At 45.4% G+C, this 26,201-nt stretch overlaps 1 protein-coding gene across 3 annotated transcripts in view; it reads right to left on the bottom strand.

Annotated features, from left to right (window-relative positions):
* The window catches only part of CPPED1 (calcineurin like phosphoesterase domain containing 1), a 102,052-nt gene that overhangs the window by 26,605 nt on the left and 49,246 nt on the right, over positions 1-26,201 (bottom strand). For 2 of the 3 annotated variants that reach the window (XM_081820006.1, XM_081820007.1), the window contains exon 3: positions 7,657-8,079. The exons of the other annotated variant lie outside the window; for it this stretch is intronic. In XM_081820006.1, coding sequence (XP_081676132.1) covers positions 7,657-8,079 — 423 coding nt within the window. The remainder of the gene's footprint in view (positions 1-7,656; positions 8,080-26,201) is intronic. 3 annotated transcript variants of the gene reach the window in all.

Below are 26,201 nucleotides of genomic sequence, written 5' to 3'. Positions count from 1 at the left end.
GCTTCTGGGAGGGAGGGAGGCTACAGCCTCGAGGGAGACACAGGCGCGGACCATGAGGCCCCACCCAGGCAGGGTGGCCCCGTTGGAGGCTTGTGGGCAAGGCGGCATCGCACCTGCCCTTGGACATGACCCCTTCCACCTGGGCAATGTTACTGCAGGGAGCTCCTCACCTGGCCGCCCACTGGTGCACGGAATAGTGCCCTGTGGAAAAGAAGCAGCTGCGAGAAGCTCTTTCCTTTCCTCTTATGTGTCTGTAAGTTAAATTTAGAATGGACTCAGAGCCAGAAAGCGTCTGTGTGCTGGGCTCCTCACCTGCGCTGCCCACAGGGTCATAGGCTCCTCGGCGCTGTGACGAGGGGCACAGAGCGCCATGCCTGCACTAGGAGGCTTGTCAAAGGGGGGCCATTCTTTCACTTCCAAATGAATCATCCATACGCAAACATTTTTGTTAAGTCAAATTAAAGAACAAAACAAAACAAAAAACAACTACAAAACTAAAGCGACTTCCGGTTTAAATGACAGTATTCTACGTTCTCACTTATATCGTTGGCCACAGTGGGGGCAGTTTTTTGTTTTTTTTTTTTAATTTTATTTATTTATTCATGAGAGACAGAGAGAGGGAGAGAGAGGCAGAGGGAGAAGCAGGCTCCCAAGGAGCAGGGAGCCCGATGCGGGACTCGATCCCAGGACCCTGGGATCATGACCTGAGCCGAAGGCAGACGCTCAACCATCTGAGCCACCCAGGCGCCCTGGGGGCAGATACCTCTTAAATGCAAGCAAGTCCAGTACTAAAAATACTTGAACTACTACTGGAAGTAAGTAAGAGTGTTTAGCTAAGCGAGGGATATTTCAATTTTACAAAGGAATCCCAATGCTCATTTGAAAGTGACACTAATTGCTATTTTTAAGACATGACCTAAAAAGAGAGGCTATAATATTTTGATTCCGTACACTCAAACAGTCATTACGGTTTCCTGTTGCTGAGCCTCCTTTCTGAAATGTCGCAATGGGAGTTTTCAACAAGGCTGGTCATTTTCAGTTCGAGCAGGGTAGCTACGATACCAGAGGGGGGACCTGTCTGCTCCACTTCTTCCTACCCTCAGTGCCTCGCCCAGGCCCGCGCTACGTGTTGAAAGAATAAATGTGGACTTAACTCTGGGAACCGGCAGCACAACACTGACATGCACCAGATTCTCGGTTTATAAATATTTACAATCAGGACTTGATTTCGACGCTAATGAGCCCAACTGTTAAGGATACCTCCGAAGCGAGAAATGTAACCCATCACTTTCTGCTAGATGCAGCTTCGGCAGTTGGTCCTTTATCTGGGTTTGCAGGGAATGAGGCACAGACATCAAATGTCTAGAGCAGGATGTTTTACGGTGGACTGGTCAAAATGGAAAACAGACCCAACCTGGGAACATGAACTCGGGACCAAATCTGAATTTAAGAGGATAAAATTCCTCAAGCAGATAGGCTCCCAGAAACTCTGGAGTCCACGGATGCTTCAAAAAGGAGAGTTTATGAGGTCTTGCTTGAGAGTTGGTTAAAAAAAACAACCACTAAGATAGTTTAAAATGCATTTTAAACAGAGGGCATCGTGGGGGTGTCTGGGGGGCTCAGTCATTGAGCATCTGACTCTTGATTTCGGCTCAGGTTGTAATCTAACAGTCATGAGATTGAGCCCCGAGTTGTGCTCCATGCTCAGCACAGAGTCTGCATGGGATTCTCTCTCTTTTCTCTCTCCCTCTGACTCTCCCCGTGCTCGCGGGTGCTCTCTCTCTCTCTCAATAAATAAATAAAATCTTTAAAGAGAGGGCATCAAAAGATGACTGCCACAGTCTTGTGGACACATTGGCTAGATTCAGAAAACCTGAGTATGAAATTATGCCCTCACAGGTGTGTTTACCAATACATTAACTGGTGTGCTATGTGCTTTAGAAAAAGTAATGAGGAGTCGAATTCTATCACCAAATTCCACAGGAATTTTCCATAGAGTGGAGCACTTCCCCCCTTTTAAACTAGTACCCCCTTTTCATAAAACTAAAAATAACATGTATTCCTCATCCGCCCTGAAAAATCTCAGACTCCTTGAGACACTGTCTTCCTGCACATCCCAGGAGCTAAGAGACGTTCTGTCTAGCTTCACTTCCTGCAGTTTGTATTATGAAAAGAGTTGCTAATTCCTTTTTTTTCTCAACTTACAAAGTCTCGTTAGCAAACATGCCTCTTCTTGCTTGGAGATTCTCAAGCACCCCCCTGCGAGAAGACCCTGCCCCTCCTGCCGGCGCCCCAGGGTGAGAAGTGCTTAGGGGAGGATAAAGCCAGACCTGCATAAAGCAGATTTGCCTGCTGTGGGCACGCGATCTAACAACTGGGTCATCTAACAACCAACAACCCTGCATGGAGCACATACCCTGTCCCCGCCTCACTTTATCTGCTTCTCACACCAACCCTGTGAGGTTGGGACCAGAAGCCTCATTTAACAAGTGAGAAAACTAAGGCAGAAAGATGTTCAGCAGCTTATGTGAGGCCACGTGGCTGGGCGAGTGGCAACAAAGGATTTGAATCCAGGTCCATCTGAAGCCCAAGCTTGCCTGCTGCCCTGTGATGTGATAGGGCCTCATCCCTCCCGCCCGCCCGCACGTCACCCCTGCACCGCAAGTCACCCCTGCACCACAAGTTCTGCCTTACCCAGAGGCTACCTGTACTATCACTTACTGAATAATATTTTTCTTTAACTTGAAGAGCTAGTTATATTTTTTCTAACACATGTTGAAGTACTAGATTTTAAATGCCCCATGTCACCTCCCACCCCGTACGCCCACTTCATGTCACGGGCCTCCAACAGAACGGGCCTCACCCAGGCGTGCCCTCCACTGAGGACCCTGAGGCTTGCTCTGGGCAGACCCTCCAGTGAGTCAGGCAGCTGCCACAGTGGGGTCACCAGAAGCACGCTGGAGCTAGACACATGCACAGCATGGACATGGCTTCAGGGGAGGGCATGGGCGCCTCATGGTAACATGACGATTTCTCTAAGCCAAGGGCAGGAAAGATACGGTCTGCAGGCCTGCTTTTGTAAATAGAGTTTTGCGGGAACACAGCCATGCCCGTTTGCTTACATATGTCCGTAAGTGCTTCCACACTACAAAAGCAGAGCTCCGCACTGGGTCGCTACAGAGACCACAGCCCAGAGTGTTTACCGTGTGACCCTTTGCAGAAAACGTTTACTGACCGCCACTCTAGGTGATACATTTCCAATCCAAAAGTCAGTTGGCAAACACCAATCCATAGGTAATATGGACATTACCTACGATTCTGCTGGTAAGTATGTGAATCAAATTTCATTCCATTCCACTTAACCAATACTTATTTATCGACGGGGCCCTACACGACAGTCTCGGCGAGGGGCTAGGTTTACAGAGGCGAACAGAGCTGGAGGAATCAGGATATAAACAAATAATTTCAGTACAACTCAGTAAGACATTAGAGTAGGATCTGATGTTTTATTTTTTCCTATAAAGTGGATCCTGGAAACCTGATCTTTTTGTTCTTTGAAACTTTGAAATTCTGAAACTGTAACCATGGGCTAAGATCTCTTTCTCTCCAGTTTTTTTTTTTTTTTTAAAGCATAAATACTGGAGATGAAACTATTTCTGTGAAATTACTCATTAACTTTTTCAGGAAAGATCAACTTATTGGAAGTTTCCGTAATTGCCAGATTCGCTCTGGGCTCCTGGCTACACAGTTCTCATCTCTATGTTGAGAGTGGAAAAGGAAAAGGTATCGAGACATCAAGGGAGACGGGGTCAGTTAAAGAGCCAGACTTTTGTTTTTTAAGATTGAGTTTTTAAATTGGAATCCTTATTAATTGGGCCACATATTAACCTTTTGCTGGAAAAGGCATGAGGGACAGAGACAATGGCCGGGTCTAGCCATGATTTCATTATCTACTATCTGTCTTTGCAACTCAACTAGCTATCAGGTGAATTAAGGGGAAAACCAATTTCTACCTCCTGTGGATGTGATGAAATTGATTATCCTTGGGCAGAGCAGAGGAAGACCGACAATAAGGGGTACTGCTGAGCATCTGTGCACCTGTCCCGCCCTGATAACTGTTTATGTGCACCGGCTATTGATGACGCCTTTGTAGCACACAAAGAAGGTTTTTCACTGAGCTTCACAAGTGGAAACAGAATGCATCCGTTTCTAGGGAAACCTGACCAGGGAAGCTCGCAGGCTTCGATTCATAGAATGCGTCCCCATGCACACAGTGGCCCATTTGTACGGTAACACCCCTCCTCCTCATTTACCTCATCCCATTTGAAAAATTAATGCAACAATGAGAGATGATTGTTGATGTTCGTTATTAAATCATTTATTCATCCCACACAATGATTCAGAATTATTCATTAAGCTTGCTGGAAGGAAGCTGGGTTTTACCTCCATGGTGGTTTGAGGAGGGATGCGCTCTTTAAAAGGATATTTTATAACAACACAATTATCATAATTAAAAGCTACCCTGATATTCTGATGAGCTTTTGACGTATTTTTGAGCGCTGGCATTTTAACACAAGGAGATAAATGAGACTGGAACAGTACTAGGGAATAATACTGCTCTGGGGGAAAAGCTGGGGGCAACATTAAACAGCACCATTACCCCCAGTTTTATCATGGTCCTTTATTAATGTATTTTACAAAATGTCACTTGAACTTCTGGCTTTCCCAAATGAGTCCAAGAATTACATTCTGTAACCTGAGCCATCTTCTGCATTACTGAGTCATGGGTGCATGCATTCCCCATGACAGCCTACCTACCCATGCTGCCAAACCAAGCAGGTCACTCAGCCCGCCGCCGAGCTGGTCCACATCTGGCCTCTGATCTCGTCCCAATACTGCCCCTGGTTTGTTGTGGGTCTGAGAGGCCATAGGGCAAAGAGCCTGGTTTGATAAGCCACCAAAACTGACAGGTGACAGCAGGAAGGGCACCCATCTCTCTGCTTTTGCCTGGTTAAGCTGGCTTGGGTGAAGATCCTGAGGCCAAGGACCAAGAGGATGCCTTCTCATACACGAAGGTGCGTGGCAGGTATAGTGGGGGCCACGTGGGAAGAGAGAAATGGGCTGCTGTGTGGCCCTGGGAAGCCAGCAAGTGGATCATGGCAGAGGCACACAAGTGGCTTTACCCCAGAACGAGGGGCTTGGATGCTGTGGGATGTGTGCTCGGCACTTGGAAGGCACCTTGGAGAAGCCTGGCCTGGGAGCTCCGTGAGAGCATGGACCTGGGCTGCTCTGTGCCCGGCATACGGTGGGTGCTAAACAAGTAAACGGGCCATGTCGGTTCTTCACTCACTCCACAGATACTAGTGAAGCGCTGATGACGAGCTAAGACTGGAGCCAGGTGTCCTGAATGCAGAGACGACCACAGCTGCATCCCCACACTCAAGGAGCCAGGTCTACTGGGCGACTGAGATGAGTCAACACATACAAGTCTGCTGGGATCAAGGAAAGCTGAGGAAGAACCCAGGAGGGGCTGGGGGCACCTCCTACAGAAGGTGCCGAAGTTGAGTAGCCGGCCAGGTGAAATGGAAGAGGCAGACCCCATGGGGAAGAGTGGGGAGCTGGCCGCGTCCTGGGGGTGGGGGGACCCCAGAAGGGAGGGGCGCTGTGGAGCTGCTGCTATGACCCAGATGGTGGCCTCAAGAAGTGGACAGTCTGGAGAGATGCTAAAGGCACTAGGAATATCAAGAGTATTCTGGGCAAGGAGGCCCTACTGGAGATGGCTCTGTCAGCGTTCCGGAGCCTGAAGCCATTGAGAGCGGAACAAGACGACTAGCTCCTCTGCTCTGGCTCATGCTGAGCAAGCAAGCTCCTGATTATCACTTGGCTTCCCGTGTTGCCGGCCCACGGGAAGAGACTGCTGCTGGGGCTGAGGGGGAGGGTTTCAGTCTCGCTCTAAATCAGTCACCTGGCATCCTGCAGGTAGCTATCCATCTGTGAGCTGGGGCAACCGGAGCCCACCTCCAAGACACAGACCAGCTCTGGGTGTGCTGACAAATCCTTCCTGAGCCTGCAGAGCTGCAGGCCTGAAGCGGAGGTGGCTGGCGCATCCTGAATACAACGCCAGGCTCCTGGTGGGTGGGCAGCAGGCGTCCCCCGAGGGGCTGCCTTGTCACAGCTGTGGCTCTCTCTTTCTAAGGGTCTACAGGTCTCCGTATCTGGGGGTGCGTGTGGGCTGCATGTGGTCCTCCAGCGATGGGAAACCCAGAACCACATGCCACTCAGGAATGTGGCTGACAGGAGCAGAGAACAAAGAGCAGTCACGGGGATGGCATTTGCATCATTTAACGTTTGATATGAAAAGAACCTTTTCACTGCCATTAAATGTTCTCTCTGGCATTATTCTCTGTTACAAAATAGTCTCCATGGTGGTGCTGATGCTATTGTGACACTTCATTTCCTTGTCATCAAAATGGTTTTCTGCACCAACTCAAGCATGGCACGAAATTTCAAAGACCTCAATACAAGTTTTCCAACTTCATCTCCATGGAACAGTTGGAAAATGTCTCCAATTATGCAAGCTTTTTGTAAAATGTCTCAAAAATACAGAAGGGCCTATTGTACGTTTCTTAAGGAAATGCGAACACATTTAACGCTCAAAGATGAAGAGTGTCAAGACCTTTTTTTTTTAAACGAATGCTTGCTACCAGGTCAGGCCACCACCTCCCTCTCCCTACCTCCTAACAAATAAACGGATGTATTTAAATGTTAGAAGCGTTTGATGAAGTACACTCTGGAAGGATCTGAAAGGAGGCATTAAAACCAAAACAAGAGACACAACAGTTGTCAGAACCGGAATCCTGCCAAGTCACTGGCCACGCAGGGAAGCGGCTTAGAACGACCCATTTCTCATGAGAGCAACACTGCAGGTGCTGCCAGGAGGGGAGAGGGAGGGTGTGCGGACCAGTACACCATCGTGTGCGTGTGTGTGCATGTGTGTGTGCACACGCGTGTCAAATACGTCATCAGCTGATAAGTGACAGTGGGTTAAACCAGACTAAATACATTTCTCTCTCCTGGTGGAGGAGAATTCAGTCCTCATCCTAGGAAAACTGATGAGGAGGCTCCAGGACTTGCCATGTCCCAGGACTTCCCAGGGTTACATCTAACACCGGCGGAAAGCTGGGCTCTTAAAGATCACCTGCCGTTGAGCAAGTTCCTGCTCAACAGAGATATGAGAAAAGATGCCTCTGGCATCATCCCTTCTCCTGCGGTCAGTACAGCCGCAGTCAGACCCCCTCTGCCCCCAGTGACTGCCTCCCTGCAGGACCCCCATCCTCAGCAGCCGCCACAACTTTACTACCTGTAGGCCAGGGGCTACTGTAATGATTTACAGGCCCCCTGTCCTTTAATCCTAACGGCCACCCTATGACAGAGCTCCTTCTGCTACTCCCACTTTACAGATGAGTACACTGAGGCTGGAAGGGCTGGTCTGAGGCCACACCGTCAGTGGGGGGTGGAGGTGGGGACAGAACCTAGTTCTGGCCAAAGCCCCATCCTCTCCACCCTTCTCCAGGCTGCAGGAGGTGGAAGAAGGATCTGGAAGCCTCCTCTCTAGCCAGCCCTCCCCGCCAGCCCCTAGGGCCCCGGGGTCACTACCTGCTCTGATGAGCTTCTCGGCCACCTCCTTCCGCACGGACTTGGTGAGGTTGAAGTAGTCGCTGTCCTCGTCGATGCTGTGGAGGAACAGCGGGATGTGCTGGAAGACAATGGCGTGCTGGCACTTGCGCTGGCCCGCGATACTCAGCTGCTGGTGCAGCCACTGGTCCTGCGCCTCCTTCAGGGCGGGGCATTGGGAGGCATCGTACCAGAACTGGGAGTTGAGGACGAGGAACAGGACGCCCCCGACCCAGAAGCTGAAGTAGTCGTCCCCCCAGGTCCGCTGGAACTCCGCCACCGTCTCGGGCGTGGGGGTGTTGCCCACGTCGTGGTTGCCGCTGACCAGCACCAGCGGGATGTCGCTGTCCACACGCGCGAGCACCCGCTGCAGGTCCGCGGTCTGCTCCTTCCGCCAGGGCATCCCTGCAAGAGTGAGGGTCACGTCTGAGACAGCCGCGGCTGTCCATGCATTTACGAACATGAGGTAAGAGAGCACGGTCTGGAAACACACTCGACCCGCATGTGGAAACTGCAAACAGCAGCTGTGTGTTAAAAGCAAATCAGTAACTTAGGTGGGAGCCTCTGTCTGCCCCCATTCTCTCAGGATGCCTTGGGAATTCAGTGTCCAAGTGGTCATGTGACCAAACACTGCTGACTGAGTGATGATATGGAGTTATTCTAATATTAAATGTTAGTAAGGTTTCATTTCTTTTATTCAGATGAAAAATATAAATAGTTGTAGCTTTTCTGTCCCATCTCAGTGGGTCATCATGTGTGTGGACCCAGCTTTGAACACTAGTCCCAAACCAACTGCTATTTATAGTTATTCTTACCATACCTGTGGCCTTGCAGACTGCACGAGCACCCTTACGGGGAGAATTATTAGAATCCGAACAGCCAGATCAACTGGCAAATGCATCTTGCCAAATCCCACTCCCCCCGCCCATAAGGGGAAGAGGTACTTTATATTCCACTAACGGTGTGTAAAAATGCAAGGGCTCAATGTCTTAAGTGTGTCTCCCCACCCCACTCCCCCACCCCGGACACACAGGATTCAGTATGGAGATAATGTATTAAAACTTTAATGAATGGGATTTGAAATGACCACTTCAATTCCATATCTTTTTTTTTTTTTAAGATTTTATTTATTTATTTGACACACAGAGAGAGAGAGACACAGCGAGAGGGAACACAAGCAGGGGGAGTGGGAGAGGGAGAACAGGCTTCCTGCTGAGCAGGGAGCCCGATGTGGGACTCGATCCCAGGACCCTGGGATCATGACCCGAGCCGAAGGCAGATGCTTAACGACTGAGCCACCCGGGCGTCCTTGGGATCTGTCTTCTTTTTTGTCTTTGTTTTGTTTTTTGAGCTCCTCTGTGCTAATTTATTCAACAAATATTTATTGAGTACTATGTCTAAGGCACTGATTTCGTTACTGGGGCAAGCTGTGAGCCAGAGACACAAATCCTTCCCTCCTAACTGGAGAGTCAGATAGCTGGCCCAGCAAATGATGGATGCACACTGTCCGTATCAGATGCTAATGAAGCATTATTGAGAAAAACAAGGTGGGGAAACAACAGGATTCCTGCACCACATTAGTCCTGAGGAACATGCTCAACATTATGCACAGACAGCATAAGGAAAAGGATGACAGAGAAGAGCAGCCCAACTTCCCTAGAGATGATGAAAACTCACCTGAAAAACCTTGCCATGAGCAGATGAAAATTATACCCAATAGTCCGTGTCCATCATGAATTTAAAAGAAAGCAAAAAGGGTCCTTACAAAGCAATTGCAGTTAAGAAGGAAAACCTAACACAGAGAGGAATTCAGTCTAGATGGTGATAAAATAGGTGGACGTGAAGCAGGAATGGGTAGAACTAACTCAGGAAAGAAACAGAGGCAAGAGACAAAACTGTTTCAGAACTTACAACTATAAAAAGTTAACAGTGGCAAGATCTCCTTTATAGCCAAGTATATGCCCATTTTTCTAAATGTCCTGTGTGAGCTTGTAGACAATGTACATTCTCTAAATGTTGAATACGGAGCTCCTCGTATCTCCCCTCAATCAAACCTGTTTATGGTGTGATTCAAGTCTCCTGTGTCATTTGTTACTCCTTGCTTTTGGCCTACTGATCCGTGTCAGTTTCAGGGAATCTTGGTTGAGTCTCCGCTGTAACTGTGAACTGATCCATTTCTCCTTGTAATTATGCCAAGTTTGGTGCGCATTTTTACTTGTAGCTATGGTATTGTGGAAGAGGTTAGAATTTCCATATCTCACTGAAATAGCTTTATAATTCATTCTAATAAAATAAATAAATAAAAATAAAAGAGAGGTAGATCTACATTGATACACTCGAAAAATCATTAATATATTAAGTTAAAAAGGTAAGACATGGAGGAAAAAAACACATGTAAATTTTTAAAAGGCTCACACATATTCATATACTATGGATAAAACTTCTTCAAAGACATAAAGAGAACTATAACTCTGCTTAAATCTGGGACACAGGAGGGAGGGGGACTTCCACATTCGGTTCAAAACCCTTAATACTACATTTTAAAAGTTCCTTCCTTCCTTTTTCCAAGCTTATGTAATATTTCCATTTTGTTTTAAAGTGTTTTCTTGGTTTGTTAGTTTGTTTTTTAAAAAGGGGCTTTTAGCCCCAGGATCCCAAGGTTTAAAGAAGATTCAGGAGAGGCCAGTCAGGCAGCTGCATTTCCAAGCAATCCCAATTTCTAGGATCAGTGGAATTTGCTTGGAGAAGGTGTCAGCCGGCTGGTCCGCACAGGGAGAGCTCCTGAGGGGAGAAGCAGGTCCTGCCTGGCACCAGGGACTAGGAGGCCCCTCCCTCGGTGGTGCTGGGCATTTGCCCACCTCCAGCGTCTGCCTCCTCGCTGGTCTGGGCTGGCCCTGGGGCTCCTGGTTTGAAGGGGTGATGGACCGATGCTGCTTCTTTAGCTGAACCCAGACTGTGGGCATCTGTGTTGACTTACATAATCCCCTCTAAGACCCCACTGGTCAGTTCTTTTCCCATGTCAACAAACAGGGAGGACGAATCCTTTATGGCCTTGAACATGATAAACCATTTCAAAGGGACTCCATAAACCAAGGCTAATTCATCACTACTTTCCTTAACCAGCGTTCTAGAAACCCCAAAGCTGCCACTAATGTTCCCTTCTTTCCATTCATACTTACTTGGGGTTACTGTGATACTCAAGAGCAGCCAATACTAACCTGCGCCAGGCACTGTTCTAAGAGCTGTACTCATACTACCTCGGTTTCACAGCCAGTGGGGGCGTCTGCATTTGAACTCACTGTTCCAGCTCACTGTAATGCCTCTCATTACAGGGTCCTGGTCACAAATTAAGGTCCTAGTTCCCTGGGTGACTTCTCCCAGCTGTCCTGATCCACAGAACATGGATTTACAACACACTGGGGTGCACAGTGTCTCCCATTCCTGAATTTCAAAGGGCATTTCATCACGATGCTTCATATACTGATTGAGTCAGACACAAAGAATGTTCAATTAGCTAATGACCATATAGAAAAAAGCACCTTAAAGGAAAGGCTTACTCAAAACTTGGAAAGGAGACCTTTTCTACAAGCAATCTACAGGGAAGAGCTGTGAATTACACATAGTAATAGGATGTTTGTTTCCAAACTTCAGAGGGATCCTGCTTTAGGGGAAATCACAAATATCCCCCAATAACCTGTTAAAAAAAGATGAAACCCACCTTCTCTGGATCCCCTTGGTCAAATATGAGCCTCTCTAGTGAGACTTTTCCAGAACTTTCTGTACCCCTCACATGAGGCATGGTTTGGAGGTGGAGTCTAGGAAACCTGGGTTTGGTCCTTGGCTCTTGCCCCTTACAAGCCATGTGGCCTTGGTGAGTGGTGAGTCACTTGGTTCCTCTGAGCCTTGGGTCTCATCATGTGTGAGATGAGGATGACAGGCTCCATACCTCAGAGGGCAACTGTCAGGATTCATACCAAGATAATGATTTCCACAGTTCAGTATGAACAGGGATGCAAAAATGTTAGCTGTCTTCCTTCCACCCCCACACCCAAATGTACTGAATTCTCCCTTTTTGACCGGTGACTCACAGTGTGCACATAGCAATCAATAAATCATTTCTGAAGGAAAGAAAACATTCCCCAGGGATATAAATAATTTTTAGGTAAGAATTTAAAAGTGAAGGAGTAACTTCTCGATTACAAAAAGCCAAGTTTAAGGAAAACATTTGCATTATTTTCAACACACTTTCATTTGTGTATATCAGAATTTCTTTAGGTCAGAGTATCAATAATCCCTTAGTATTTATTAGCATAGCTGATAGTACATCTTAGTACAGCTTCCTAAAGAAGTCATAATACTATAGCGAAGGCCAAAACCAAATCTAAGTAGCATCAGGAATAGAAAAAACGTTAACTTGGCCAAGGATATAGAGTTTCCATGAGTTTCTTATGGATCAAGTGGGGCTCTGCACTTCACAGCAAGGACAGAAAGAGAGGCAGGGAAAGAAGAGAAGAGACTTTCGTGAAGGAAGAAAAACTGCAAGAAATGACTCAGAAAAGGTGATTCCGTTAACATTTTAGGATTATATATAATGTTCTAGTTCTGTGAAAAATGTTGGTATTTTGATAGGGATTGCTTTGAGTCGTGTGGATGTTTTAACAATACTGGTTCTTCCAAACCATGAGCGTGGAATATCTTTCCATTTGTTTGTGTGAACTTCACAGAACTAGGACAAATAATCCTAAACTTCATATAGATCCACAAAAGACCCTGAATAGCCAAAGCAATTTTGAGAAATAAGAACAAAGCTGGAGGCATCACAATCCCAGACTTCAAGCTATATTACAGAGTTGTAGTAATCAAAACAGTATGGAATCAGCCCCAAAACACACACATAGATTAATGGAACAGAATAGAAAACCCAGAAATAAACACAAACTTCTATGGTCAGTTAATCTATGACAAAGGAGAAAAGAATATCCAATGGGAAAAAGACAGTCTTTTCAACAAATGGTGTTGGGGAAAATGGACAGCTACATGCAAGAGAATGAAACTGGACCCCCTTCTTACACCATACACAAAAATAAACCCAAAATGGATTAAAGATCTAAGCGTGAGACCTAAAACCATGAAAATCTTAGAAGAGAGCACAAGTAGTAATTTTTTTGACATTGGCCATAGAAATATTTTTCTGGATATGTCTCCCGAGGCAAGGGACACAGAAAGCAAAATTAAACTATTGGGACCATGTCAAAATAAAGACCTTTTGCACAGTGAAGGAAACCATCAACAAAACAAAAAGATGATCTACTGAATGGGAGAAGATATTTGCAAATTATACATCTGATAAGGGGTTAAGATCCAAATTATATAAGAACTTATACAACACCAAAAAACCTCCCAAATAATCCAATTCAAAATGAGCAGAGAGAAGCTCCAGTGGCGTAATTGGTTAGCATGTGGTACTTATACAAAATGGGCAGAGGACCTGCTCACTGATGAGAAGAACCCTGGATGGGTCTGATGGGGGCAGTGTGGAAAGCTGTGACATGTTCAAAATATTTATTTAAAAAAATTGTTAAATGTGAGGAGTTTAAAATAAAACCAGGAGGTAAAAATCATTATAAAGATAATTACAAAATAGTTATTTATATCATTAATTAGCCTTGAATTTTCAATAAGATGGGGTAACATGGAATGTGTAACCTATTACTGTCAATATTCATTAAGGCAGAGATGATTATCTTCTTGTTTTGAGAAAAGCCTTAAAATACATTGTCTGATAAAATCTCTTGGCAAACTTGGAAGAGAAGTAAACACCCTTAACTAGATAAAGTACATTCACAAAAACCTTGTAGCTAATGTCATGCTTAATGGTAAAAGACTGAATGCTTTCTCCCGCCAGGATTGAGGACAAAGCCAAGATGTCTGCTCTTACCATTTCCATTCAGCATCACACTAGAAGTTGTGGCCAGTGCAGTAAGGCAAGAAAAAAGAAATAAGAAGCATACAGATTGGGAAAGAGAAAATAAAACTGCTTGTTCTCAGAAGACACAACTGTCTTCATAGAAAACCCTGAAAAATCTATTTTTTAAATAAAGTTTCTAGACTAATAAGGGGGATTGGCTTGGTTGCTGGACACAAGGTCAATATATAAAAATTAATTGTATTTCTATAGACTGGCAATGGAGAATTGGAGGTATAAAGAGAAATATTTGAAAGATACTCAGGGGATAGAAACAATGGGAGTCCTCGTATTCGTTACAAGGTGAGGAAGGACTCGAAAATCATTCTCCATGTCTCAGCAGCTGGGAGGTTAGTCATGTCATTTACTGACGTGGAAAAGACTGGGGGAGAAATAGATTAGAAGTAAAAATCGAAAGCTCTGTTTCAATATAAAATTTGCTAGACTGATATAGATACAGGCAACAAAAGGAAAAAGCAGACAAAATGGACTTTGTGATAGTTAAAAACTTTTGTGCATAGTAAGACGCGAGTATCAACCACAGAATGGGAGAAAATATTTGCAAATCATACATCAGGTAAGGCATTAATATCCATAATACCTAGAGAACTCCTAAAGTTCAACAGATTAGGGCTCCATCTTCTGAAGGGAAAACAGTAAGGTGCTTCACTTCGAGTACATCTCAGCGAGAAGTGCAGGCAGATACCATAAAACCTGAGTGCTTACCTGCCAAGCACAAAACACCATAATAAACATATTTTGTTTTCCCTTTTGGGGATTAAGGAGAACAGAAGCTGCCGCCAAGCCTCAGAGAGTACAACCCGGCTACAGAAGAAAACAGAACAAGAAACGAACAGTGAACCCAAGTGCTTCCAATCCCCTTCAACCATCCCCATCCTGGCAAGCAAAATGCAGTGAGGGCAGAATTCCACCCGGAAACTACTGATGAAAACCATCCACCTCTGAGACCTTCCCAACATTTTCTCTTCTCTGTGGAGGCTGTCCAAATAACAGATGCTGCGAATAGATTTCAACAGTGCTATGAATCTATTTACTAGTTCAGGAAGATTTTTCTTTTCTTTTTTTTTTCCAATAAGCAAACCAATGTTCTCTGTAGCAAACTGACAAGGAAGGATGTTGCTTACAGAAAATAAGACTTCTATATTCCCTAATCCCTGTAGGCACGAGAACTCAAATGAGAGCCAATGATACTCCTACTCAACCACCGTCAGGAAAATTTAAAGTAAATAGCGGGGCAACCTTAGCAGGCACGTCTGGTGATGTAACAGGCTGTTCATTCAGGGGCACCTAGAGCAGACTTCCGGGCTCGACCCAGGCCGCAGTGAAAAGAACAAAATCAATATGGCCCTCGAGTAAGCACACTCTGAGCAATCACTCGCAAACCAAATGATTCCTCCAGCCAAGGGCAGGGCAGGAGACGAGGACGAACCAGTGTGTGATGGGGAAGGATTTCCTGTGTGGAAGATGGTCAGATCCCTTGACACCTGCACAGTCTTCTTGGCCTGGCCCGGCTCCCTAGGGCTTGCTTCTGCCTGGGATTTCACAGGGCCCCAAGGCCCGGCCGTGTGGTGAGCAGCGGTCTCCAGGAGCATTTTCTTTGCACCGTGAAGATACTTGATAGATATGTATGAATTTGGTCTAATTTGGGATGGGCTGAGTGCAGAAATTGGCGGCAAGACACTGGGATAGGCACAGAACACCCCCCTCTTGTCCCTCCTCTCCCTAATGTGAGCAGTGGGTTTTCTGCTGGGCAACCTCAGAACTCTTCTTCCTCAGTCCAGGCTTTCTGAGAAGAAAAGAAGGTTCAGCAGCTTCTCCATCCAGTTGCAATCCAACTACTACTACTACTACTACTACTACTACTACTACTACTACTAACTACTACTACTAACTACTACTACTACTAATAGTAGTACTACTACTTACTACTACTACTACTACTCACACACACACACCCCATTCCTCTGTGTCTAAAGTCTCTTCTCCTAACAGAGCTGTAGCCAAACTTGAGGTAAATAAAGGCACAGCTTACTGCTTACTCTGTGAAGCTGCAATGGGTTGCCGCATCTGCCTGTTATGGGCTGAAATACTTGCTCCCAAATTTGTATGTTGAAATCCTAACACCTGATAACTGCATATGGTATACAGGCCCTTCCCGGGACAGCTGACCCTCTGTCTTCTTGAATTCCCCTTTACCTATCCTTCCTGCGTCACAGCAAAGGCAGGACCACGGTTCTTCTCCCCTGGTTGTAGCTCACTGCCTATAATGGCCTCCAGCCCGGCCCCTCGCTCCCACGGGTGCCCCTCTGCAATCCGTCCTCGCAGCCAGGTCTCCAGTTTGTCTAACTGCCCACCTCGCCCAATCACAAACTACTCCAAGGTTCAGATTCCTAGCCCTCATCCCATCTCATCCTCCCATAATCCCTGTGATGGTGCAACGGATGGATGACCGTGTGGCATCTTGTGCAACAGACGCATTCTGAGAGCCCTGCCCAATATAACACTTGCCTGGTCTGCAGAATGGTGTAATTGGCTTAGCAGCTGAAGTGTCCCTGACGTTTTGCAAGAGTGTGAAAAGTTTTGCATTTACTCGTCACCAGCTTCACCAGCTCTAAAATGACATGATTCTTGACACACGTTTAATTTGAAGGGATCTGTATTACTTCAAAGCTAAAGCACAGAGAGGCTTTTCTTTCTTTCTTTCTTTTTTTTTTTTTTGGTATCATGCTATTTTGGATTCACATAGCATCAATTCATTGTTCTATTACCATGGTTTACAGATGAGCAAACCAGGGCTTACTGCAGTCAAAGGGAAGGCAATGGGGAATGGGGACCCAGAGCTGAGCTGCATGGAGCCCAGGGCCAAGCCATGGAAGGCTGGCCTGGGAACTGGGAACTCATCTGGGGGGTGTTCACAGTGAGCATCTGGGGAATGGGGAGACAGGTGCCTTAAATCTCTGTGACCAACCAGACATGCTCTTTTTGGCAACAATCAGTTATGAACATGCCCCCTGCTATCATTAGTGAGTTTCTATCCGCCAGGGCACCAACGTAAGAACTTCAACATGACCACTGTCCTGTTACCGTGACACTTCTTACTTAACGGTCCAGGTATAAAGCAGAAGTAGAAACTTGCTGTATCTATTTTCAATGAATGGAAAACTAAAACGACGACGTCACATGGGCCCGGGGTAGTGTGCTGAAGGGGACAAACATGGTCCCTTCTTCACAGAGCTTTGAATGAGTACACAAGGCTTCTGCCGGTGCTGGGAAAGGGAGGACACTTCCACTCGATGCTAAGAACCGTCCTCACAGGCCCCGTCAGGGAACCACTGACTGATGGCAAAGAGCAAATAACTCTCACAGCCTTTCAACAACAAACAACTTGACCCCTGGGTTTACGAGGTACGGTTAGGACATCCAGAAGTGTGTCAGATATCCGGGAGTTCTCGACTTGTTAAAATGTATCCAGGGGAATCATGCAGACAGGCATCCCAGCCACTGGTAACAGGGAGTACAGAGCAGCTAATTCTCTGACCAAATCATCAGAGCTGCCAAAGGCTTCAGGGAGGCCACTGGCATTGTAGGGGAGACTCTGGATATCAAAGCCACTTTTATTCAAGGCTTCCACTCAGGCAGAGTAACGTCAGTTCCTTGATAAAGAGGACACTCTACACTTTCTGAGTTCATCACAATTCTGTACTTAGAAACATTATAACACAGATGTATTAACCTGCAAAGGTTTGTTGTTTGGCAAATTGTCCCCCTTGTAGCATCCAGCAGTATTTTTTTTTTTAAAGGGGGTAAAGACACTAGAGTTGTAAAATTTTTAAACCTCTTAGAACAGTTTTCACTTTGCAAATGTATTGTGTGCGAAAGTTTGCTCATAAACTGGCTGCTTGGAATTCAACTAGGATCTGTCACAGATAATAACATTGTAACTGATGATGAGCTCTCAGGCTCACTGACAATAACCCAGTTAATCCCCAACACAGATGAATGTACTCACTGAACTACATAAAAGTTACAATTATGCTTCTCTTCCCAGCTGCAATGTTTACCTTTCCAGCAAAATATTTGAGATTTCTGTTAGTATTGCCAGTTTCTGCATCTTTCCTTCCTTTCAAAAATGCTCTTACCAGTTAGCATAAGAACCTAACCATTATTTATACCCATAGGTAACAATGATTACAAGGGAATTTAATATACTAGAAGAGAGAAATGTATTACGTGAAGTAATGAATACACTAAATGCATCTGATTAGAGGTTCGGTAGAGGTATAATTATGTGGTTATCTATACTTAGAAATATTATTTGTTACATTAATAGAAGGAAAATGTACTAAATTAATGGTTTTAAGGTAACATATCTCTGATATATGAAGGAGCAGAGGAAATAAAGATGGAGGGTCTTCAGGTTGAATATATTCTTGGGACCCCAAAGAAAGAGTAAGGTGAGCCAAGGTCACAGTTTGAGTTTGACCAAGCAAAGCAAATAACTCTCCTAGGAGACTCAGAAGCTCGCTCTGTGAGAAGAAGTAATAAATATGATGTCAGCTATCACGAAATTCTTACCATGTGCTAAGCACTGGCATTACTGCATCCTGACACACCTGCTTCTGCCTAGCCAGGTGATTGGGGCCCCTCCTCATGCTAACACTCTTCTAGTGAGTAAAACCACATCAAATGAAGTGTACTATGGTCTTGCTGGTTCTGTGATGCAAGAAGGATGGGTAAAGGGGGTAAGGAGAAGATAAAGGGTCAGCTCTCCCGGAGAAGGGCCTGAGTGGTAAATGGATAGGACATTCTAGGTCTGGGAGCTCAGTAGCATCTTGTCTGCCATCTTGTCTGCTGGCTATGGTCACCACCACTGTGAGCAAAGAGGGTGTCTAGGACTCCTCATCGTCATCCCCACCCAGCCTATTGTCATCTCTGCACTGGAAGGAGGTCCTAGAAGGAGGCCAGGGGGTGGGTGGGGGCCAACATGCATCCTCAGTTCTTTGGGGGAAACACAGTCTAATTTCCAACTCAAGGTTCCACTGTGCCTCCTAGGCCAAAATGCTTTAGAAGTTCCAGGGGCGTGGGGAACACCTGGAACACAGGCTTGGGAAACTACAAGGTTAAATGTTAGGGTACTCAGATTTGCCTGGACTTGAACACAGCAAGCTCAGGAAACAAAAAAATTAAGGGAAAGAACCCCACAAAGTATACGTTCAGTCTGTGTTCTTTATTGATTTTTATGTCTAATAAAGCCATGGAATCAGAATCATCTTGTAATTTTGCTGGAAATGAGGAATGCAGAAAATAATGTCTGGGGTAGCTATGAGAGGCTGAGAGCAATGAAACCTTGTTTTTCTCAAACCTTTAAGCAGAAAGGACTCAGAGAAACCTGAGACTGATCATGTTTGGTGGGACTGAAAGCTAAAAGCCATCTTCAGGTCCTAAGAGTTAAAGATGGCAGATTGGAAACACACTTAGCTCTGTTCCTTCCACACAACATACTGCAAAGACAGTAAACTCTCCAGGACAAAGATAAGAGGAGAGGATAGAAGAGCCACATGGAACCCGGAGAGCAGGTGGACAACTGGGCTTAGCTCACTCAGAAAGTTAAATAACCAACTGAGAGTGGGAAAAGTTAAGAAAGCAACTGGCTTGGTGCAACCCTATGGAAAACCCTCTGGAGAGATTTACCAAAACTCAGCCTCCATTTTCCTGACAACCCAGCAATTCCACTCCTAGGATCGTCCCCGAAGAAGGGAGTGCACAGGTCTAATAAAAGATGTAAGAATGTTCATAGCAGCATTATTCATAGGAGTCCACAAAGAGAAATGACCCGGATATCCATCACTAGTGGAATGGGTGGGTATATTGTGATACAATCATTAGACGGATACTGTGTTGCAGTAACAAAGACAGTAAGGTGGAAGAATCGCAGATATTATATACAGTACAAGAAGCCAGAAGAGTACATACTGTATGATCTAGTTAACGAATTTCAAGAACAGGCAAAACCAACTGAGAGAGAGAAAGGTTACTGATGAAGAAGAAGGATGAGGGAGCTTTCTGGCAGGTGGCAAATGTTCTCCATCCTGATGTGAGTGGTGGTTAAGGGTAGATTTGCCTGTTCAAGCACTTCACCTCAGATTAACTGCACTTTGGGGTTTTTTTATATTGAACCTCAATTTTAAAAAGAAGTAAAGAAAATGAATGAAAGGGGAAAAGAATCCGATTTGTTTTACAGATACTCCAAAGGCTGAAGAATGTGCAGTGACAGGTGTCCAAGTAAAAGACAGCCAGAATGGAAAGATGCCCTGAAATCCCCCAGAGCTGGGCCACTGACCTTCATACTTTGGTAGATGGGGGGCTTCAGTTTTTATAAAGAGTAAACATGGATTCTGAGGGCCAGCAGGTACAGCTGGGGATAGGGGTACCATAGTGAAGGCAAGAACATTAAGATAAAAGATTTGACCCTAATTTTGTGAGCACAGCTTTTTTCCTCCATGTGCTCTAAGAATGAGAACAGCCAGGTGGGGCCCCCCAGCAAGAGGCAGGAAGAATCTACCATGGGGCATCTGAGAGCCCAAGAGAAAAGACCTATAGACACTGGTTTTGGGGAAGTAGTGGGGGGGCTCTACCACCCTATGGTGAAGATGATAGGACACAAGCCCACCTCCAAAGGGTCCAATCAGCTTTTCAGGGCTGCATTGTCGTGCATGTGTGATGTACTCAAACAGGCACGGGTAGCCAGGGATTGTTATACACAACCAATATGAAAGACACCTCTAACAATCAAAACAGGGTAGAAACAGAGACTATTTGAGAAGAAAAAAAAACAAAAAACAAACTATCCTCAGTATTCTCAGGGAAGGGAAAGATATTGCATCCATCAAACAATTATAGGAGTAATGACCAAAAGAGTTCTTGAAAATTAAAACTATGGTAGCAGAAATGAAAATATCAGCAGAAGGCTTAGAAGATAAAGTTGAGGAAATATCTCAGAAAGTTGAGTAAGCAAGGAAATTGGGGGGGGGGAAAAGGAGTCTATATTTGAGGGCCAGTATAGGAAGTCTAACATCTGAAGAACGTAAGTACCAGAGAGTATAGAAAAAAAAAAATCCTCGGGGGGGAAATCATCACTGAAATAATTCGACAGTATTTCAGAACTGAAGGCCATGACTTTAAAGAAATAAATAAAGCAGATTCACACCACAGTATATCACAATGTTATTTCAGAACCCTGGATACAAAGGGAAGATCCTCTATGTTTCCACTTTCATATCAAGGATCAAGAATCAGAGGGGAATTGAACATCTTAAAATCCGTACTAGATGGGCAAAGGCAAGGAAGTGGAGCTTTCAAAATGCTGAGAGAAAAATGACTCCTTACCTAACATTCTATACCCAGCTGAACTACAACAATCTCAATTTAATGTGAGGGTAGAATGAGGATATTTCAAATATATATTCTTCTCCAGAAGCTACAAGAGCATGTCATCCACCTAAAAAGGAAGGAAACAGGATCCAACAAGAGAGAGGTGAAGGTAGTCAGTTTCTAGAATGGGGGTGGAAATCTCAAGACAGTAGCTGTTAGCAGGCTTAGAATAACCAGACAGGAAACAGAGAACTTTCTCCTAGACAAAGCTCAAAAAGCTGAAGCTGACAGAATGCCCAATATTTTAAAATTTATTGACAGGAAATCTGTGCACTTTCACCTGAGGTTGAATTAGTACATTTAAAAAATTAAGGGGTGCCTGGGTTGCTTAGCCAGGTAAGTGTCTGCCTTCAGCTCAGGTCATGATCTCGGGGTCCTGGGATTGAGGCCCACATCAGGCTCCCTGCTCAGCAGGGAGTCTGCTTCTCCCTCTCCCTCTGCCCCTCCACCCCGGCTCCTGCTGTCTCGCTCTCTCTCTCAAATAAATAAATAAAATCTTAAAAAAAATTAAGACATTTTGGGGCACCTGGCTAGCTGAGTCAGTAGAGCATGTGACTCTTATCTCAGGGTTGTAAGTCTGAGCCCCACGTTGGGTGTAGAGATTACTTTGAAAAAAAAAAAATCTTTAAAATAAAAATTAAGACAGTTTATTTTAAAAACAGAAAAAGAATCTGCAGGGAAAATAATCATGGCATACAAACATGGCTCAGCTGTGAATAATGTTTAAGGTAATGTCTACATAGATGAACTATTATAAATACCAAATACTGATATAACTAAAATTAAAATTTAATGAAGATGCAGATTCAATAAATAACAATGAGCAGATCCAGAAGTGGTAACATAAGCGGGTTATTTTGAACTACAGAAGTGATTATCAACATCATTAGCCAAAATCACTGATGGGGGCTGCTGCTGGTAAGGGAGCCACGGCAGGTGAAAAGTCGTGATCTGCCCCTTCTCGTAACAGTCTGTGTATGATGATTTGACTCATTAATCTGGGTGCCTGTATAATGTTGACAAAGATGAAAAACCAAATCAAAGAAGCAAGACTTTAAATCATAATACTGTTTTTGGTTACTGTAAAATAGCAATTCCGTAACCTATATAAACTATTACACAATAATTTTTGTAATTAAGAAAATCACTTTCCTGTCCCAAAAGTATTTAAATGTCTAGAATGTAGTTCATCTCCTCTGAGTGGCTACAGGGTTCTCACGAGACCCCTCATCGAGCAGATGAGGTAGTGGGGCTGAACACAGGGGATCACAAACCATGGTGTGTGCCCATGCAGACCACTAAGCAAGTGACAGCCTCGAAGCAGAGATCGGCCAGGGCCAGAGACTAAAGGGCTCCTCTCTCCTACTTCATGCTCAACTGCTCTCCCATGCCCACCACCAGACTTGAGACACCAGGCAAGGCAGGAAGATGCAGGATAGGAAATGGGGTGAGCCCTGCCAACAGGCAGAGAAGTGGGGAATGTTGTCTGGAGGGTCAGCTGGGGAGACGTCAGTTGCTGCCATTGCAAATATACAGATGTCTGGGGGACCCTGGGTGTATCTCCTTTTCAAGGGCCTGAAAATCTGCCCCTCTGGCACACTCCACTGAACAATTACTATTTTTCCCTGTCCATCCCTTGGGCAAAGAGATACAATGAGCAGGCATGACTGTAAAGCAATTTGCAGCAAGATCCAGGTGCCCCTTCCCCAAAAATGAATTACACATGGCGTAACAATATGTATAATTATACTGCCCTGCTTTATAGGGTCATTATGAAGATAGAGTGACTTCATCTTTGCAAAGCACTTAGAACAATGCCCGGCACACAGCAAGCCCTATATAAATATTAGTTATATTAATAAAATAAGGGAAGAGAACATGGTGTGTTTGCAAAGGGGCAGTGGGAAGTCTCTCTCTGTCCAGAAGTTGTGCTCATGTGCTGAGGAAGGGGTCCTACAACAGATTTAAAAGGGGCCTGCCCCCCCCCCAGCCCCCCCAGTGCCCCAGTGAGGAAAGGAAGTTGCATTTAGATGAAACTGCCCCCAATGGTGGGGGAGACATAGGCCTGGATATCATTACGGGCCAGTGTTTTGATCCTAGGGGACATGTAAATGGACCAGAGCACCCGCCACCTGAGACACAAGATGCCCTGGGCCCTTGGAGTACAACTGAGCCTGCTGCCAGTGTTCTGACTTTGTTGCAGTGAGCTGGGCATACGGGGCATGGGGGTGGGTCCCTGCTAAGTCTAAGGTGGCTTGCACCTTCAGAAAACCAACCCTGAGGCCAGCAATGGTCTGAAAACTGGGTGCAGCACAACCAAATATTGCTTAGCACTCTCCACATATGAGGAGAAGGTTCAAGGACCTTTAGATTTTGGCTCTTGGTGTCTGGAAACTTCCAGCTATTGTATTCAAAGAAAGTGAATTCTAACCCAGAGAGAAGACTACAAACAGGGGAGTGACTCAGACTTAGTATTCTTCCCATTGGCTTAACAAACATCTGCTAAACACCCACTCTGGGCACTAAGAGAACAGATGAACACAAAACAAACCCAGCTTCTTGCCCTCATGGAATTCACCCACTAGGGGAGAAAGACTCTCAGTGCAGTTAGGACGTAACAGTGTGTTGGATGTTACGTGGCACTGTTATGGAGAAAAATACGGCAGGGTAGGTGTTAGGGAGAGCAGGTTGGGATGGGAATTGCAATTTTACAATCAGGGATAATCTCAGTGAAAGTGGACGTGCAGGCAAAGGCCTAAGGCTAAGATTACAAGTACCTGGAGGGTAGGAGAGGAGGTAGCGGGAACAGTTTCCAGGAAGAGGAACAGTGTGCATGAGAACAGAAAGGGGGCACAGCCCACTGAGGAACTGAAAAGCAATGAGGATGGCCGGGAGCCGGAGAACTCTGAGGAAACTGACAGGAGGGGTGGCAGGCAGGGCCAGATGAGGCAGAGCCTTGTGGCCCACTGTACGGACCTGTCTGGATTCTGAGAGCAATGGGAAACCCCTGAAGGGTTTTGAGCAGGATGGGCATGGTCAGGACAGAGGTTTCAACCCGTCCCACTGGCTGCAAGGCTTGTATTGGCCACAACTCTTTTGAAGAATGAAAGGAAAACAGCAGGAGTGTGCAGAGTTTCCCCCTGACTTACTCAAGATTTCTATGAACCATGGTGGACTGTAGAGGCCGGCCGGCTGGCTAGCCATGCAGGCTATGAGAAGAAAAGGGACACTGGAGCTGGGCAGCAAAGGGGCTCGAGGCTACCAGCGTGGTGGCCAGATATGGAGCAGCGGAAGGGGAAGGCTGGAGGGAACACCTGAGTAATGTTATCTCTGCCTTCCTGGTATTCATCCTCTCAGTGTCAGGGGGCATCTGCCGCAGGACTGAAGGATCTGGTCATATTTTAAAATATAAACACTGCTGGCATCTCGTTCTACCAAGGAAAAGTCATCGTGACAGTAAGAATGACTGATGGTCATCAACGATAGACTGTTAACATGGACTTTGAGACAGGTAGAAGGCCTGTTAGCAGATGCGTCAGGTTTTGAATGATTCTTCCTTTAGACAATGTTAGCAATCCAAGGCTCACATCATGATATCCATGAGGTAATCCAAACATACATCAATAAAGGGTGCAGCTGGTGGGAGGTGGGTCTTTAAACCATGGATATGGAATGGCATCCTTCTATTACAAATAATTTTCTAGAAAGAGCCAGATGTAGAGGGAAAAGCAGGAATGAAGGAATGTGTAAGTCAAAGACTGTGCTCACTTTCACTGAGAAGAGCCTCAGACTATGCGCCCCATCATATCACCCGCCCTAGCCCCAGTGCCCCTAGACCTGCAACCTCCTCCTCACCACAAGAGAGGGATACAAGGCTGGTTGGTAGTCACATTATTCTCTAAGAGACCAGCCTCCTGGAGCAGCGTGGACATCCTCACACCACAAGGCACGACAGAGCAAAACAGGGAGGCATCTGCCAGTGCTTTGTTAGTCGTGGGCCTGCATATTGGACTCCAGTGCACCGCACCGTTCTAAGACCAACGGGCTTCCTGTGCACAGACAAGCCAGTTAATAATCTGCAGAGAAATTGTCAGACTGAAGTCTCGTGAGGTAGCAACGATTTCTGTGTTGGGAACAGCCTAGAAGCATTTTAGTCTTTTTTGAAAATCACAGTGCAATCACATGCAGGTTCATATACATATAGAGAAAGAAAATGAAAGGTCACAGGTGAGGGCTTGGAACTGGAAGGAGAATACAGGGTATCAGTTCTCTACTCTTCTTATAATACAGAGTTGGAATATGCCCTGCAGACCTGATGCTAAAAAAATAAATAAATAAATAAATAAATAAATAAATAAAAATCACTCCTTGAATTATGCATTTGACTTAAGAGGAAATGATGTCTTCTGAAAAAAAGAGAAATATATTTTTCTAAAAATTAAAAAATCCCAGGGTGCCTGGGTGGCTCAGTCAGTTAAACATCTGCCTTCGGCTCAGGTCATGATCTCAGGGTCCTGGGAATGACTCCCACATTGGGGGCTGGCAGGGAGTCTGTGTCTCCCTCTCCCTCTGCCCCCCAACCTCCTTGTACCCTCTCTCCCTCTCAAATAAATAAATAAAATCTTTAAAAGAAAAAAAACCAAACTTCTGTTCTGATGGGTTCTCATATTTGTAGCATATGTTACTTGAGGGAGTAGAATAAATTATTTTCCAGGCCTTGAAATACAAAACCAAAACAAACACGACAAAAAATACTGTCTCCATATAAACTTGAGCATTAGACCTGGCCACAGAAGAAATGACAGTCATACCTCCTCAAACATGTGTTGCAGTTGCTCAGACTTCCAGATGACAGCCTGGCACTCTGCATCTCTTGGGGAGAAAGAAGGAATGGGGGCGGCTGAATAGAACACATACTTTCACACTGTTGTCTTGATAAATCTGGATTTGAGGTCAGCACCCTAGTGCTTGCTGGGCAGGAAGAAATCAAGACATATAAGACGGGCCCGGGAAACAGGAACCATTCGCGGGAGCCATAAAATGAGGAAGACACTGGACATTTGGAAAGAGAACAAACATTGCCGCAGTAAAGAGGAGATCAGCAAAATGG

The sequence above is a fragment of the Leptonychotes weddellii genome, chromosome 5 (assembly GCF_054177405.1).
Source record: "Leptonychotes weddellii isolate Sample4059 chromosome 5, ASM5417740v2, whole genome shotgun sequence".
Lineage (NCBI taxonomy): Eukaryota > Metazoa > Chordata > Mammalia > Carnivora > Phocidae > Leptonychotes > Leptonychotes weddellii.
Note: the sequence above shows the minus strand (reverse complement) of the source record. Positions and strands in the feature narration are given on the sequence as shown.